Source organism: Odontesthes bonariensis, chromosome 19 (genome assembly GCF_027942865.1).
Source record: "Odontesthes bonariensis isolate fOdoBon6 chromosome 19, fOdoBon6.hap1, whole genome shotgun sequence".
NCBI lineage: Eukaryota > Metazoa > Chordata > Actinopteri > Atheriniformes > Atherinopsidae > Odontesthes > Odontesthes bonariensis.
The window spans coordinates 8,474,512-8,492,591 of record NC_134524.1 but is presented as its reverse complement, the minus strand read 5'-3'; the positions used below and the strand labels follow the sequence as shown (position 1 = coordinate 8,492,591).

The following is an 18,080-nucleotide window of genomic DNA, read 5'->3' as shown; positions in this document are numbered from 1 at the left end:
TATACCTTATTTGAAAGCTCCAAATCTGAAATGTGAGCAAGAAAATAGTGTTTTCTTGTATTATATCTACTTCTGAAGTTAGCTGAACTTCTTCGTTCGAGTCGTCTTGTGATGACAGAACAAACATGGCGAAAGGGTGCAGCATGTGTCACACATATGGTGTTGTTTGTCATTCGTTTACCAGTTACAAAAAAAAAAAAGGATGTTTCTTTTGGTAGAAGCTCTTTCAAATAGCAACAGCAAGAACAACAGCAACATCGTCAACAACAATACTCATAATGGGAGAGTAAAAATACAAGAGCGCACGAATGAGCTGTTTAAATATGTAAAGTATGTCACAGGATTTTGTAAAAAGAAACAGAAACTTGGAAAAAGAGTTGGCTGAAGGGGAGAGAAGGAAAGGAATTGGAGGGGTGTTGGGGTGGTCGATAAGCTTTAATAACACTGACTTGTTTATGAAAGGTTATAAACATTCATAAGGGGGGGGGTTTCTGAAAAATAGCGTCGTTACGAGGCCTTTTCTGGAATAACCCCCAAAAATACCTCAAAGCTCTGTACATAAACTAGAACCTGGGAAGCAGGATGGGATATCAAGAAATACCTTGTGATCAAACAAATCCTGAATATGTTTATCATATCTTCCTGCATGTATTTCATCTTGAACATGTACCATTGAAATAAAAAAATAAAAATAAAAAAAAATAAAAAGCTGGAGCTGTGCTTGGAGCCGCTTGGACTGAGAAATCAAGAGATTCAGCCTTTCTCTGAGGATTAGAAACTGCATTAAAAAGGACTGTAGGCACAGCTTGATACCATATTTTGTCCTTTTTCCACGAGACAGCATTGTTGTGATTAGAGCATGCTTCAGGGGATGGAGAGCGTCGACAGAAATGAGTTTAGTTTCACATGCAGCTTCTTGTCGAAGGTTTTGAGGAAGAGCGGGGAAGGTTATACGGTCTGTTGAGATGTCTAAAAGTTTTCTGGGACAGAGGTGGCTTTAGTGTTTAGTCTCCATCCGCAGAGGAGGAGGAGGCCCCGTGAGGAGGCCGTTTATGAGGAGTATAATGGTTTGAGGCAGACAAGAAAAGGACACAAGAAGTTAGGAGACAAGTTGGACTGTGTGTGCTTGTCATTGTGTTTGTGTCCATGGAGGGTAAGAGGGCGTATGTGCGAGTGCTTCTGTGAGATTGTAGTGATTTAGGGAGTACCCTCAGCACAGGAAATCCATTAGAAGATTCATGTGTGTCTCAAATGATGCAACGACAATCATTAGTGGGTGAATAGGCTCCGTCAGTCAATTGGTTGTAAAACTGGACATGTTCAGTGGTGCTGAATTGGCCACCGAAACCTTAACTCTCTTGGAGAGAAATTGAGGATATCTTTGCCGGACACGGGTTTCAGTGTGTGCGTGAGTGTGTATTCCTGTGTGCCGTCTAGTCGTCGATGCAGATGACCTCTCCGCTGCGCTGCTCCCGCCTGTTGACAAGCAGTTCTGCTTCCCGTTCCTTCTTCACAGACATGGGAGGCCCGTTTAGTACTGCAAGGGGGGGGGAGAAAAGAAAAGAACCTCAATTCAGTTCATCCAGTTTAACGTGTTTTCGCTCTTGTGTTTTCTCTCTTTTCCGAGACTGAGAAGAATCATTTTACAGTGAATAAATCTGTGTTTCCAGCTAATTAAATGTGTTAAATGACTTTAACTTCATTAATTCCGAATCATTATCACTGTAAGCGAGTCCTTTAAAGATATCATCGTCCAAAGATGCAACAAAAGCAAATAATAATCAACACAGAGGGGGTTTAAAGTGCTTCCCACCCCCCTGAGCACAGTTCGCCTTTGCAGAAAATAGCAAAAACAAAGAACATAGAAGAGAGAAATGTGCTAATAGCTGGTTCAAAATGCCACCCTGGATGGTGAAGCAAAGAGCACTGCAGAAATGAACGAGGAGGAAGAGATCAAATAGCTTTTAAGTAAATAATATCTATTTTCAGACGGCATGAAGCTTGAAACCATTACTGAAACGTTGTGTGAGGAAGGTGTTTCTGACAATGAGCAACAGGCAGACTGAACTGGACTCTGAAGCTTGAACCAGGTCTGTCCTCCTCACCATCTCAGCTGATGCTCCAAGCTCGCTGAGCAAACCCTCCAAAGTAAAGCGAAAACACTTCAGAGCGCTGATCATACCTCAGATATTAAAGTGCTGAGAGCTTTCAGCTCAGGTACAGATCGCAGGTCAGGATTCAGTTCAACTGTTTTATCCGAGTGTGTTCGCTCGGTTTCGACAAGCTCGATTAACACAATAATTTGTCTTTTTCCAAGTATAAAAGTGCTTACTTTCCATTCCTGGAATGAGGTCTTCCTTAATACTGAGGTCAAGAGTCAACTCAACTTTATTTATCTAGAACTTTTCAAACAAACAGACCAAAAAAGCAAAACTTTAATGTGGAAAAAAAAAGCCCAACGCAGAAAATATGAACCTTCACAGGGTATTTACTTTCTCAGATTCCTCTGTTTTTATGTTTCCTTTATTTTCATTATCAATTATATGTTTGAGGTAAAAAAACCCATTAATGCTTAAAATGTTTGTATAAAAATATATGAGTGGCAATAAAATCCAGGTTCAAACTTGATAAAAACAACTCCAGTCAAAAGCCTCCTTTGTGTTTGTTGCTATAAAGTTGTGTTGAACTCTTTGCTCCGTTTGGGACATTAAATCATGATGAATTTAATTGATTTAAATAAATATGGATACTCACATGGACTTTTCACAAGTAAGTGACATAGAAGCTTACATTATGATACTTTTTTAATGAGAAAACTTGCATAATACAGTACATGTATGCATCTTATATACAGTATCATGTTTACAATATGGGCCAAACTGCATAATTCATAACTGTTAACTGGGAGAAAGTGAGGCCGGCAATGAGTAAACACTTTCACACACAGGCACACACACGTTTATCAAAACTAACGTCTTTCTGCACCACGGCACAGCTGGCCAGCTGAGGGATCTGTGCTTCCCACATTTATGCACTTTCATGAATGTGCTCTGGGAGTGAAACGGCGAGTTTAGCGCTTGTTCCAAAACAAAGCCAGGAATAGAACCCACGGCTCACCGCTCTCACTCCGGCTACATGGAAAAGATAAACTGTCATAACACCCCCGTGCGGATCAAACGTGCGATAAGGAGCGGATTGAGCTTAAGATGTTTGAAACTGCGTGTGTGTGCGCGCCTAAAAAGCAGAGAGGGGACCACTTATGGGAAAACGTATGGCATTCTGCCAGTAGAGGCCAACAGAGGAGATTGAGAGAAAAAGAGCCAACAACTGTGTGAGTGTAAGGGCAGGAGGAGGAGGAGGGGGGGCAGACATAATCTGATAAGAGGCAAAACAAATCAAGGTAAAGACTGGGTGAAAGAGCAAGGGGTGCATAACGGGAGAGAAAACTGTGGAGGCAGGAGACAACAGAGAGAAAAGGAAAAGGCAGTTCTTGAAGACAAAAACTGATGCTTCATCGAGACAAGAAACGCCAGCGAGCGACTCAGGAGCGTTCCCGACGTCTGAGATGATTCTCCTACCAGAGGAGGCCAACAAGTGGCAGAAAATAAGTAAAACATGTGAAAAACTTCACGGGATATATAGTAATAAAAGATTTCACGCTAAACGATATAATCGTGACAGAAAATGTGACAAAATATCTTTCTTCTGGGCTAATTCACCCGAGTTTTCTGTCATTTTTAAACATTTTTTGATTATTCTACTTAGATTAAACGGTACAAAACCCAAAATTCATTCTATTGTGTTTTGACTTTGATTGAGCACGAACAATTCACATTATAATTATGTGTCTCATCGTTATGATATCGATATTTCATCTTTTAATCTCAGATTTTTGCAGACATAGCCCCTGGGTGTATTGAGCAGGTGGTAAATGACATTATAAACCAGGGATGTCCACATCGGGTCCTCGATGGCTGCTGCCCTGCAGGTTTTAGACGTTTCCCTGCTTCAACACACCTAATTCAGATAAGTGCATCATTAGCAGGCTTGTGCAGAACTTAATCTTTTGTAGAGATCCATTTCCTCTGAATCAGGTGCGTTTAAAGCAGGGAAACATGTAAAACCTGCAGAACAGCGGCCCTCCAGGACCGACTTTGGACACCCCTGCAATAGACTCACTGGAAAGAATGAACCCATCATCCATCTTTTCCTCCTTTTCTTTTTTTCCCACACTGGAGAGAAACTTTTAAAAAAATGCATATATGGTGAACAAGTGAAGACAAAATAAGTGGGGGAATTAAACGAAAGCACCAGAAATACACCAGATAATAGATTCCCTAGATAACAGAATAGATTTCTTTTCTTCCAAACTCCTTTTTCGTACTCTCCAGTTCACACTCGTCTTCTGTCTGGTGCCTTCACAGTAGCAGCAGACATCGTTTGACAGATAAAAGCTTTCTTGTCCCACATTAAGTTGGCAGTGATATCGACAGTAAAAGTAAGACAAACCCAACGTCTCCCAAAAGCTCCAAGAGCTCTTAAACTTCAAGGATCTTATTCCTCTCCTAGGCCTGAAACTCTAAACTACACTGGATGGAGGATATCAAGTCCAAAACGGCTATAAAAAAACATTCCAGGCCAACATGTGGGTCTGTCTCTCTCCCCTGTAGATCCTACCTACTATCTGAAAGAGCTGGATGTTGCCATCTTGGCAAGAGACGCAGGATTTTTTGGTTTTTCTTTGCTTGCTGAAAAGCTTTGCGTGAGTGCATCTTCGCCAGAACCTTTCATGAAGAACAACTTAGTGTCTCTGAGCTGTCAACTTTACAGAAACTTAAAAAGCGCAGACTTGTTTTCAGACTGGAGAGTCTGTTCAAGTGGAAAAGAGTATAATAAATCCACGACCTGCAGGAGTTTCACAATCGACTGGGAGAATAAGAAAGTTAGAGGGAAAATTTTAAGCCAGGGTATTCACACTTCTGTAGTTTTTAAATAAATTAAGGGAAAAGGGAATGAGACTAATCAAAAGAAAGTCAAGTAAAACATGCTGGTAATATCTCATGTCCAACATTTTGCTTTGTTTTACTAAAACCTTAAACCAGCATCCACTTTTTGAGCTCCAGGACACTTTGGTGCCATCCAACAGTTTCCATTTCAAAATATAATGTTAAAATGTCTCTTTAAACATATTCATTTAATGGGGAAATTAAGTTAATGTGACATAGAAATGCTAAAAGTAAACCTTTGTTCCCTAATAAATAAATATAAAACAACACAGAGTCATACGGGACCCATTGGCAGTATGTGGCGGTGTATTTTTCCCCACACTCACCACCCTTCACTCATCTTTCCTTGGTTTAACCTGCAGAAATTCAGCGGAGGATGAGCAGACAGTGTGCAGGTGTGAGGGTTTACTTTTCTGCCATGCAGGATTACCAGGAAAAATACTCTTTCATTAAATCTGCTGATTCAGCAGCTTGCCTCGGGGTATTATGGAGGTATGATTCTTTTTATTTTTTTGAGCGTGTGTCTGTGGGCTTTACAATGCAGCCACTGCGTGACTAATTGCACAAAAGGCTTTATTTCTCTATTCTTTGCTTGCTAATGCCTTTCTACATCTTGTTCGCTGAGTAGGGGACGACAGTCCAAGTTTAAAAGCTGATTTCGTTACTATTTGTAGCCAGAAATTGTAGCTTTATTTGCAGATAACTTATTTGCCGATTAATCGACTTTTTTACCTTAAAAAAAAGGTAACAGGTCAAAAAAAGCACAATGCATCCAGTTGGAAAAGCATTGTGCAGGAATCCAACAGTTTTCTTTCTCACATAGGATCATGGCGGTTGGTTTAGTTCATGTTTTGCTAGCTTATAAACAAGCTAGCAAAAGACCACTTATATCACGACTGTATAATGATAAAATTCCCTTCAACCAGCTTCATGTGATCTGCATTTTTGTTACCTATTTTGCAACAACAGAAAATGTTTGTTGAATTTATTTGACAGTCATATGGCTACATTGCTATCTAGTTTAGCAACAGTTTAGCTAACCGTTTATCCCCTCATTAAGCCGAATGGCTGCCATGGAAACCGGGACCTGAAGCTGGACATAAGACAGACAGTAGTGACAGTGAGCCACAATCAAAAAGGCGCAGGTCGTAAAATCAAGACAATGAGCTTAAAAAAAAAGATAAAATACTGCCACGGTTTTACACTTTACAGCAGAGTAACCGGGTTTCAGTCACGTGATGATGATGACGGATGGAGATGGAGGGCAGGAAGTAAAAATGGAGAATACGTCTATGGAGGAAACCGTTGCAGAGTCCGAATTGTACGGATTTAGAGCCAGTTTCGAAACAAAGTTACAAACAATTAATCAACAAATATGTTGACCGGGACCGTATCTCGTTAAGATGAGTGACTTTTCGACAGAACCAAAAGATTTGCCGGCAATCGACGCTGTTGACGTCACAAACTAGCCAACCGACTCAACGTCCCTCAAAGTGCGAGGGACTACATACTTCCATACTCATCGATCAGACAGTATGCAGAGCGTTTACCCACAATGCATTTCGCTCCTGCCCGAGCCGAAATCAGCCGGCCTGAAGCTGATTTAACTTAAGCTCTAAACTCTGTAAACTTTAGCAACATTTGAAACATTTTCAGGTGAGAAAGTAGTCGTTTAGATCCACAACGTGTTGAAAACCTGACAAAATACCGGCTATTTACAATTTTGTTCCCACGAATTCGGCGCTACTAAAGCTAGCCGCAGTGAGCAACGCACTTCCGGTTATTTTCACAAAATAAAATACCCGTTGCCTTTTATCATAGGGAAAGCCATTACCATACAATTGGTGCTTTTGTTTTGAAAACAGGAAGTGAGCCTACCCTCGTTGTAGCTAGCTTGAAACTGCCGGTTTGACAGGAAATGACGATCGGCGACGTCACGTTACGTTGCATCTTGGGTAGTTTGAGTATGAGTAGTAACCTCATGATGCATACCCAACATTTCGGAGAATCTAGTATGCATCCGGGAACTTGAAAAAAGTTAAAGTTAGTAGGAGTAGTAGGAGAAGTAGGCGGTTTCAAACACAGCCATAGAGTAATGGAAAAATATACAGAAATATCATGGGAAGCATTAAGTGAATTTAAAAACTGATGCTGTGAGATAGAACAGTGTTTTTTCCTCTGTTATCATGTTGGCACCAATATCCTTAAGTGTAAACAATGACTAGTTTTGATAAACACATACACCAATCTTAAACGTACACACACACACACACAGCATATTCTCATTGCAGGCCACACCACCACCTTCCAACTTTCTTTTTAACTTAAAAAGGATCATACAACCCATACGAGTTTGGACAGTGTAGCTGATAATTAATTTTTGTTCCAACCAGAAACCCTTCAGATGGGTTCATCCTGCCTCTCCACTCGAGGATGTCACGCTGATGTACAGCTTTACTGCGCACACTCCGAGCTGGAAAAACCATGACACAGTCCAGAGTGTTTTATTTTCTCTGGGATCGGGGGACATTTTCCACAACGTGGAATCCATCACGCTGTCACAATAAAGAAGCTCGAGGAACAAAAAATGTCCCTTTAAGCTTCAAAGCACGTCTCCTTTTTTCTTTCAGAGACAGATTACAGTCTTTATCTTTGAGGAAGAGCTGCTCATAAATAACGCTTTTTGTTGTGATGAAGTTTAAAAACCCCTTCAAGTGACTACCCCCTTTAAAAAAAAGGTGCAATAGTAAATAACATTTCACCACATGTAATACATATTTCAAAGGAAATCCGTCAGATTAGGTTGGAATTGTGTTGCTCCTGATTGTAGGATAAAGGCGATGTCTGAGTTTTTTTAAATTTGCTTCTATGCTTGGTTGGACTCAGGAATGCTATGGCAAGACGGTCTATGGGGAAAAGTGTTTTAAACTTAGAAAACTCTTTTTCTTCTTTCTTTCTTTCCTTTTTCTGCCAGACGATCCGAGTCCAGTTTGTCCTGTTTTGAGTTTGGAATTCATCTGCCTGTACTTGGCACATAAACTGAGCTCTTTGCAGGTTTTCAGGTTGTGTGTGAGGTCCAAAGTGTGTGTGTGTATACATACATATATATATATATATATATATGTGTGTGTGAAAGAGAGTTGGAGGAGTGGAGGACTGTGGAGGAATGAGGGAGTACAGGTCAGACTGAGGGGACAGGCTTGTTCAGTCAGTCGGCGGATGAAGAATTGATCCGGGGGGAAATCTTTTTGGCTCGGAGGAAGAAACAAATAAAGAAGTCTCAAGAAAATCTCTGTGAGGAGGTACGAAAAAAAAAAAAAAAATCTTCCTTTGCAGCATTTTTCTTCCATTACACCTACATACCTGAATTTCTAAAAGAAAAAGCTGTGATTGCATTAACATACTGTCTTTTTTGTCTTCTCTCCGGGCCAGTTGGATTTTTAATTTTTTCAGTAGCACCTTTTCACCCCTCCCCTTCTTCTTCTGGATTCGCTCTCCCTGTAGCTGATTGCTTGTTTTCATTTGTGGGTCAAAGAGCCGCCATTGCTTTTTTCATTTCACATTTCATGACCTCTGCTCTTTATTTTCTCCCCCTTTTTTGCCTCCCATCTCGTTAGCTTTTCCTGTCCCTTTATATTCCCCACATCCCCGCAGTGTCAAAGTGCTCCGTTCTTCAGTCCTCTTTGGAGCACATTGAGGTTTTTGTCTCTCTTTTCTTAAATAGTCTCTCCCTGCCTCCTTCAGGGTTTCTTTGGTCGTCCGTTGCGCGGCAGGTTCTCCACCGTGTTGCTGAGCCGGTACTTGACGATGATGCTGTGCACTGTGGACTTGGGCATCCTCAGCTCCTGCCCGATGGCCCCCTCTGACTTGCCATCCTTCCAGAGGTCCACCACTCGCTGCCGCTGCACCACATCGTGCTCCTTGGTCTTCTGGCAAAGCCCGGCGGCGGTTGGCCCCCCGGCAGCTCCCCCAGCAGCTCCCCCGGTGGCCCCAGCAGCGGCAACGGCGGCTTCTGTGGGGGCAGACAAGCGGCAGACTGTAGTGGAGGCTTGGAGAGGGGCAGCAGGATAATGTGACACTTTACTGGTCCCCGTAGGGATTTCTCTTTTAGTACGGCTCCCTCCTCTGCGGGGAGGTCAGAGGTCAGAGAGAGCTACTGGAGCTGGTGGGAGGGGATCAGCAGGGCAGGTGCTCGCAGACATGAGGAACTCATGTGCTCCACTTCATCTCTTTAATTTTACCCCCCTAAAAGATGACATTTTGGCTAGAATGTGGGACTCCTTTTAGGGCAGATGTGTGGCTTCCTGATGGCAGGAAGATAACTCCAGATAATGCTGATATATAGCCGTGTGGGAGAGAGCACAAAACAATCCTTCATTTGAGCATTTGGTCAAAAAAAAAAAAAAAAAAAAAAGTCCACAGAATACAGCTTAAGTAGAACATGTGTTAGTTAAGGAGAGATGCATATTTTTGGACATTTTTCTGTGTACCCAAGTGTGGGATCTTCTCTCAGGAAAAGGCTTTTAATGGGAGGAAGCTAGGAAGTCGCAAAAATCAGAGGATTGTTATTCTAACCCAGTCTATTCCCCCTTTTATGTCTGAATCCAAAAAGGTTAGGAACCAGCGCGACCCCAATCAAGACCATAAATGCGGTCTCATTTTCTGCATGCTTGTGTCCTGCCAGAGCGTTCAGACTGCACGCCGCTCGGGCTCGGCTCAGCAGCCGGCCGCGGGGGCCCCCAGTGAGCAAAAACCCACGGAGCAACACAGCTCACAAGCGACTATTTCTGAACAGCCAGCGCGGGGCCCAGCCCTCCGCCAGTTCACAAGTCACAACACGACGTTTACACAACCAAGCTGCTGCGGTTTCTGTCCTCTCAAAATACCTTGGGACAAAGTCCGAATGTTTTCTTGGCAAAGTCAGACTCAGACAGGCTCAGCATAATGACATTTTCAGAGATAGGCCCTGGCTCTCTAAAACGCAATGCTTTTGACAGATGTCTCAGTCTACAATTACAAAAATCAAGATACACCGAGCGAGAGGCAGACGCAGGCCCGGAGGGGGCTGGCTGTTGTGGTTTTTTAGGGCAAAGCTACTGGGGAATATCAGGTTTTACCAGTTATCTCTGCCACATCTCTGCTATCTAAACATCTCCGAACACGAATACACATGCGGGGCAGAGAGGGCGTCTGGAGAGCATATGTTGTTACCAAACTAATTATAAGAAAATAAATTCAGAAGGTTGACAGTGAGCTTTGACAGAGTGCAGGCGAGCAGGAAAATTCTTTTATTTTCTTTTTTCTTTTACAATTTTTAATTAAAAAGCTTTTAAGTCGATAAGTGATGAGAGCCCAAATCACGACTTCTCAGGAGAAAAGAAACATGCTGCTCCAACAGAGTTGACTGCGCTCCAGACTGCGCTTTATTGTTGCACAATGTGTCATTAGATCCCATAACTGCTGAGCCGAGTGTTGAGGTTTTGAAGCTGAGCATGTTAAGAGATGAAAATGCCTTAATATAGCAGCGCAGCACGTTTGTGTTTGATTCTGGTAATGTCTATTTCAGGTGTCTGTCTGGCAGCCACATCAGAAACTCTGCCACAGATGGTGTTTTTCCCCGATATGGACTCCCTTCTGGACTTTCAGGTTTCACAACTTAAGCTGCACAAGGAGATGAAGTGTCTATCCAAAGTGCTTAAAGCGGTCCTGCTTTAGAAGACATCAGGTGGTTATTTATGCCACTGGTTTCAATGCAACGATGAAATTCAGCTCCTAAATGTCGCTGCTCAAGCAAAACTAAGAGGAGTTGCATTAGAAACGCTGACACTCACATATCCCAGAGACAGTCATTTTCATGAAGCCAGAGCATGTTTTTTCCATTCTCCTTGTTAAATGTTTTTCCACAACAACATAACCATACAAAGACAGAATTCCTCAGATTGTATCTTTAAAAATAGAAACGGTATTTTGGGCCGCTTTTGCCCATCAACAGTTCATGTTGCCAAATAATCAAATCCTGGTCTCTGGCCAGATTTGGGCTTCTCCATCAGGCTTTTGTGGAGGTTCTGTAACCAACTCATGTCACAAATCTGCACTGGGGCTGCAGAGATGTCACAAAGACACCCCGAGAACTGTGAACGGGGAGACGTTTTCGGCTTATTTTCCTCCGTTTGAGCACCACCAGACGTTATTCTGGTTTGTGATACAGCAAAGTCATTTTCAAGTGAACCGGAGCTCATCACAGCGCTGCATGCATGCGTGAAACCACATTAAAATAAGAATCGTCACAGTTTCTGCAGCACAGCCAAGACAAATCCGACCTACATTTCCCACAATGCAATCTCAGCTCCTACAAACCTCTTTCCAGGCTTTCAAAACACCATGATACCAGATTTCTTAGCAAAAATGATCCCTGTAAAGCGCAGACAGAGGCAACCCTGCTGATGTCACTATTGCCCTCTTTCGAGCAGCAGAAATAGGACACAAGCTCTAAGCTGCTGTTAGAGCCTGTTTGGAGTTGGTCAAACTCGCCGACCCTCTGAGAACCGGTTCATTTCTTTTTTGTTTTCCCAGGCTGGAGAGCCACCACAAAGCCATGTGATAAGGTCACCGTAAACATCCAACCCCTGGACGGTTTGTCTCCAACACTGTTCGTCTCATCTTAGACTCAGGTATTTAGCTTTTATCGAAAAGCCACCGACAACAGACGTACAACATTCAAGCTTCAGCACAGTAAGAAACCCTGATGTGAGCATTGAGTGGTAGTGTACAAGAAGAACAGGCAAAAAAGAGCAAAGTAAGAGCAGTTTTTCCTGCTGTTAGACAGCGTTTATCATGCAAACAGGGTTTCTTAAAGTCCAGGATGTCGTATCAAAACATTAAACGGCAAACAATGCTTGTTCATTCCACTGTGTCACAGGTAGTGTGGCAAATGTAGGCTGGTTTCAGGAGGGAAAAGTAGGTGAATAATCTCACTGGCTTCACTCTGCAGGTTTGACATCATGTTCAAACTGAGGCTCTGTTTTGATATCTTTAGAGGAAACATTTTAGTGGACTTTGCTCTTAATTTTACGCTCAGCACCCGACGGCCAACAGGTTGGCGCTCTGGAACATATTTTTCCTTTACGAAGGCCGTTCTTTTGGCCGTCAATAACACAACGCACTGGTTTAAGGCAGTTTTGGTGCGTCTTTTCTTTCAGATTTGATTAACAATAAGACATTACCCAACTATCAGGCGAGTTATAATCACGACGAGCTGAAGTTCAGGAGTCAAACATGAAAATGAAGTAGCAAAGCCATTTCTTTACTATTTCCCTTTATCATCGAGAAAGCAAAACAAGAATGAGCATAAACGGGACCTCTGTAGGTGCCGGATTAATGCACAACCTGCCTTAAATGAGCCAAATCTGCTGTTAGACAATCACTGTTTGCTGAGATATGATCAGTTCCTGTGCCTCAGGCAGCAACAGTGAGACTGCAATAATACCGCCGCAAAGACGCATAAATCTATCCTAAACATCAGTTTGCCAAGTGTCAAACAAATCAAACAATGTGGGGATTTTTCTCCGGTAAATTATCTTGAATACCATCATTGTCAAAGCCCTAATACCTTAAGATGTTTTTTAATGTCTCAGTGATTGACTCATCTTTTCTATTTTCTCTCCTCTCGTGGCCACAAAGGTGCATTCTCCACCCTCATTACAGTGTCAGGGGAGCTTCAAACACTGACCTGATATGAAGGATCCGGGCGGCATCTGACTGTAGTTGGCCCCTCCCATGTGCAGGGCGCTCGGGGGTGCGGGCGTGAAAGGGGCGCCGTAGTTCTGATGCGTGGCGTAGGGTCCTGGAGGTATGGGCTGCACGAAGAAAGAGAAAGCTTCTCTTCAGAAGAGAGCGGGACTTTTTAAAGAAATGATGGACGTAACGATAAATAGAATAAAAATGAACCACCTCTGTGTTATGTAAGCTGACAAAGACGATGCTGACTAAGCAGTGGCGGAGTGAAGAAGCACACGTGGATGATAATATAAAGGGCTCTGTGTTTTCATTGGACGTCCTCCAGCTATTATTTTTCCGCTGGCAGCTCCAGCAGGTTTCAGCTTGTGTGTGTGGCTGTTTGGATGTGTGTTAAAGAGTGTGTGCGTGATCACGAGCAGGCTGCTGACCGGGGGGGTGTGCGTCTCGGTGCCCTTGCTGGCCAGTCGGCTGAGGATGCTCCTCTCGGACATTTGCAGCCGCGCGGCGATGGGTGGGACTCTTGAGAGCGTGGCCGGTAGCCGAGTCACATCGGCCTTCATGTCGCTCAGCAGCTCCTCCAACTGGTTCAACACTGCGGTGACGATAAACAGAAACAACTGACAGGAGGAAACGCCTTCCGTTTCACATGTAATCCATCAATCGTTTAACACTGCATTGAAACGTTTTGCCACTTATTTCAGGTTTTTTTAATGGGTGATATTTTCCCATTTTTAGTTCTTAAAACTAAACTAGTCTAAACTAGTCCCTGCATTCATCTTCAGTAGGCTTGATTACTGTAACAGCATCTTTACAGCTCTACCTAAAAAGTCAGTTAGACAACTGCAGCTCATTCAGAACTCTGCTGCTCGAGTCCTCACTGAGACCAAAGAGGTGGACCCCATCAGTCCAGCTCTGAGGTCTTTACACCGACTGCCTGTCCATCAGAGGATAGACTTTAAAGTTCTGATGCTGGTCTATAAAAACTCTGAATAGTCCAGGACCAGAATGCATCAGTGACCTCCTGACCCAGTATAAACCTTCCAGACCCCTCAGTTCATCTGGATCCGGTCTTCTATCAGTTCCCAGAGTCAGAACCAGACATGGAGAAGCTGCATTCAGCTTCTATGCTCCACATGTCTGGAACAAACTCCCAGAAAGCCTCAGATCAGCTGGAACACTCAGTGTGTTTAAGTCCAGGTTGAAGACACACCTACTTTCAGCTGAATAAAGCTCCAAATCTGAAGCTTGAGTTTAAAAACTTAATCACATTTTAACTACTGATTTTATCAATTTTTCTTATTTCTTTCTTTTTTGTTTAAAATTTAAATCATGCTTTTTGTTTCTACTGTTTTAATGTCTCTGTAAAGCACTTTGAATCGCCTTGTTGTTGGATTGTGCTGTACAGATAAACTTGCCTTGCGTTAATGTTAAAAAAGACAGAGTCTGTAAACTACAAACAGGCTGCCTTATTTTGATACACTTGCTGCTTGTATATCTCAAAGCATGTTCTTGATATTTGAATTGTAACACAGTCCCAAATATTTATCATCCGACCACAGACTCTCACTTGCAGCCAGATAAAAAATGCAACGTCCAGACATTTAAACCGAAAGCAACGAGTGGTAGTGCGCTGCGTGTGCTATTCTTCCGAAAAATACGACATAAACATGGAGCCGGTGGAGGAATGTTTGGAGCAATCACTTAACATCGTGAAAGCTTATCTGTTTGGCATCGCTGCAGTTGGCTCCAGGCAGCGCGAGTTGGTCAATGCATGAGGAAGGATTGCACAACAGATGGGTTGATGTGTATCTCTTTCATTGTTTGCTCGTGATTATCTGTCTGCCAGTGTATTCCACTTTCTCCATGCCTATATTTACCCTGTCAGGCTTCTCCGCTTGTGGTTTACATGCACGAAAAGGTTGTTTCTACTTGAAATTTCTTTGTGCAACGGTAAACATTTCTGTTTGTAATTGTTGGTGTCATCCATTCATCGCTGACCTTTGTGCAGGACGGCGTTTGCGGGCTTGTTGCCTGCCAGCGACTCCTTGCTGAGGTGTTGGTGCGACTCCGCCAGGCACTCTACCTCCGCAAACCGCGCATTGAGCGCCATGGCCGGGTGACTCGGATCCTGGGTCATGTTTAGGTAAGCCGCCCGCCGCAACTGCTCCTCTATCACCAGCGCCTGCTCCAACAGCTGAAAGACGGGGGTCAAGAGAAGGGCGGTAAGTAAGCGACAAGCTGTTTGTGTTCGAACACGGGGATTTGCAGTTTAAAACCATCAAATTGAAATAACCACGAAAACTAGAAAGAAAACTCGGACACAAGATGAGAAGGGAGTAATTCGTAAAGTTAACTGGGCACGAAATGGCAACAATTGACTTTATTAGCAAGAAGATTTTTCTGTAGTTCTAAAGAAGTGATTTAAAACGTGTTATTGAGCCTGTTAATAGCTTCTTATGGGGCTCAGAAACTACAGTTTTGTTAGGAAAAGGTGTGTAGAATACAGTGAAAACATACTTTTTATCCTTTGATATCAGTTGTGCTCTATATTTCAGGCGTGATTTTACAGTAACTTCTCTATTGCTCTGTGCATTGCATTAAAATGTGTTCTGAGTATGTCTGCTAATGGTCAGTATGCTGATTTTTTTCCAGAGTGAACACACTATACGCTGACATTCCTGTCCTGATATAACACAGAAGGTCTGGTTGGAAAGTCTTCTTTTGCTCTGGAAAGTTCCTAAATGACTGAAATGAGCCAGATGTATCTGATTGGCGGTTCAGATTCTCCAAGCGCTTCCTTTATAATCTCCTTTAGCGTATGAAACACTGGACCCAACCTTTCTACAAGACACTTGATTACTTTCATCTAGTTGTAGCTGCAATCTGAGATTCATGCTGAGTAAATGAATATGAAGATGGGAGGCTGAGTGCGAGCAGCCTGTGACGTTACATTTAACTATTGTGGCTTTTAGCCTTGAAAAAGTAATATTTCACGTCACATCTCATTACGATGATACATTCTCCGTTAAGTAACGTGAGAAAAACATATTAAACAAAACTCTTTAAGCACTTTTTGTGAAACCTGCCTTAACAGCTGCAGACCCACATCCCAGCTGAGAGCAGATGTGGTTAGATTCCCACTGCAGCAGGATTATCTGTTCCTAAAGCTGGGCATACACTGTGCGATTTTTGGCCCGATTTCGACAAGATTTTCACTCGTGCGACTATTTTGGAGATCGGGCCGAGTTTTGGCTCAATCGTGCGTCTCGCATCGTGTAGTATACATGGGGTAACGACAAACGATTAAGCCCTCCCGACCACCTCCCGATCGATCGGATGAAAATCAAACTTGTTTGAAATCCTGGTCGCCCCTCGTGAGGCTCTCGCACAGTTGAAGCAGTTGCACGAGCCGATTTACCTCATCCTGTCACACTACGCATGCGCAAACATAGGTACGGAAGAGAAAATTGTCAACAGAAGAAGAAGAAGACAACAGAACAGCATGGCAGCGACCGGCAACCGAGTCCGACGTGTCGTGTAGTGTGAGCAGCCAGATGGCATCAGACCATCGGGTCGTACAGTGTGAGAACAGGAATCGTGAGCTGTGACGTTTTAACCCTTGCGATTCACTCGTACGGTATGAGCAGCAGCTGAATACCGCGATTGAAAAAATCGCACAGTGTATGCCCAGCTTAAGTCCTTCTAAATTTCTCCCCATCCACTTCCATTAACCTCAAAAACTTAGGTATAACCACGAAGTGCGTGGGGCACCAAACAAGGAAGAATCAAATATTCTTCGTCTGATAAGTTTAATTAAGAAAGATCGTGCAGAATAATTTAATTCTTCACTGCATATCTAAACCAGAAAAGGGGATAATAAGGCCTTTTCACGATATATGTTGTTTTGCACAATGATCTTCATAACATACAGTGATTCCATACGTCAGCTCAGCCTTTGGAAAGAGAATCAATTCTGGGAAATTTTGTGTAAGCTGAGCTCCTCCTCTGTACAGCTGAATTCACTGATTGCATAAGAAGATATTCAACATCTGAATGAGGACAATTAACAAGTGAAAAAGTCATCCTATGAGACTATGAAACTACTTTAACTACTGCTCACACCCTGAAAAAAATCTTATAAAAATCTATTTTTTACATGACACATTTAATCATTTAATTAAGAATCAAAATTAATGAGAAAAAACAATATATACTGGTAATAGATCTAAACAAATCTATTTGGTAATACACCAATTTCCCCAAAATTTCACATTTGAACAGTGATTCAGCTGTGTGTCCAGGAAAACGTTGCTGTTTAGTAGTGAAGACTTGCAAAAGAAGCCGATATGTTACACAACCAATTGCAAATAAAGGATCCAATGAGAATAATGGTGAGAAATTTCCTGTGCCTTGTTGATGTCACTTTTGTACAAACTTCAAATAATTTAGCAATACGGATAACAAGAAACGACGAGAAAGTAGGCCAGTAAATGAGGATGTTGAGGGAAGGGATCTGAAACATGCGAGGCACTCAAAAACAGGATGAGAGCTCTTCCAGAAATGCAGCGGTCAGCACTACCATTCGGCTAATATGTGGGTCTAGGGGCATCTGTCATCGGATCATCGAACAAGTCAGGTGATTGAGGATCCTGAACCTCAAGACTTTTTTTTTAGCAACCGAAACCATAATTTCCATCCCACAAGAACATATTGAAAAACTGTCAAGTACCTAAAATTTGTCATAGCTGGTACCTTAAGGTTTAACGAATAAATCCGTCTATCTATTTGGACAAAGTTTGTCTTAAATCTTTTGTAAAGTGAAAAGGATTTTACAGACAAAAGTACCAACTTTATATAAAGTTCAGATTAGAAAACTTCAGATCATATCTCTGGCACTGGAAGTGGAAGCAAAAGTGGGACAAACATCTGTGCTTACCTTGAAGCGTCGAGCCAGAAATTTATTTTTCATCTCCAAGAAGTTGCCTTTATTCGATTGCGACTTGAAAGGCTCATTAACGATGGCAAACTGAGGATCATTCTGGATGTCCTGCCACCGAGCGTACCCATGTCTGGCACCCGGGTCAAGAGTCGTATAACACTTTGAATCACAGATAGGGAAAAATTAAATTGAGTATGATGTGTGAATACTGTCAAGTCTGAAGCCATAGCAAAAATGAGCAGCCGTCTCATTAAGACCCCCCCCCCCACCTTCAAAGCCCACTTTCTTCTGATTGGCCAGCTTTTGGAAGCCTACTGAGGGGCAGTAGCAAGTCCTCTATCGCTAAATTTAGTTCGAACCACGTATAATACTAGTAAGACGCAGTATGTGAAAAGTAC

The 18,080-nt window shown here is 42.6% G+C and overlaps 1 protein-coding gene across 2 annotated transcripts in view; it reads right to left on the bottom strand.

Moving 5' to 3' along the window:
- Nucleotides 1–2,824: 2,824 nt before the first annotated feature.
- Nucleotides 2,825–18,080, bottom strand: part of chd3 (chromodomain helicase DNA binding protein 3) — a 47,927-nt gene continuing 32,671 nt past the window's right edge. For both annotated transcript variants that reach the window (XM_075450711.1, XM_075450710.1), the window contains exons 36-40: nucleotides 17,680–17,812; nucleotides 14,742–14,937; nucleotides 13,172–13,335; nucleotides 12,736–12,862; nucleotides 2,825–9,018 (exon numbers count right to left, since the gene is read on the bottom strand). In XM_075450711.1, the coding sequence (XP_075306826.1) occupies nucleotides 8,747–9,018; nucleotides 12,736–12,862; nucleotides 13,172–13,335; nucleotides 14,742–14,937; nucleotides 17,680–17,812 (892 nt within the window). In that variant the 3' untranslated portion in view covers nucleotides 2,825–8,746. The remainder of the gene's footprint in view (nucleotides 9,019–12,735; nucleotides 12,863–13,171; nucleotides 13,336–14,741; nucleotides 14,938–17,679; nucleotides 17,813–18,080) is intronic.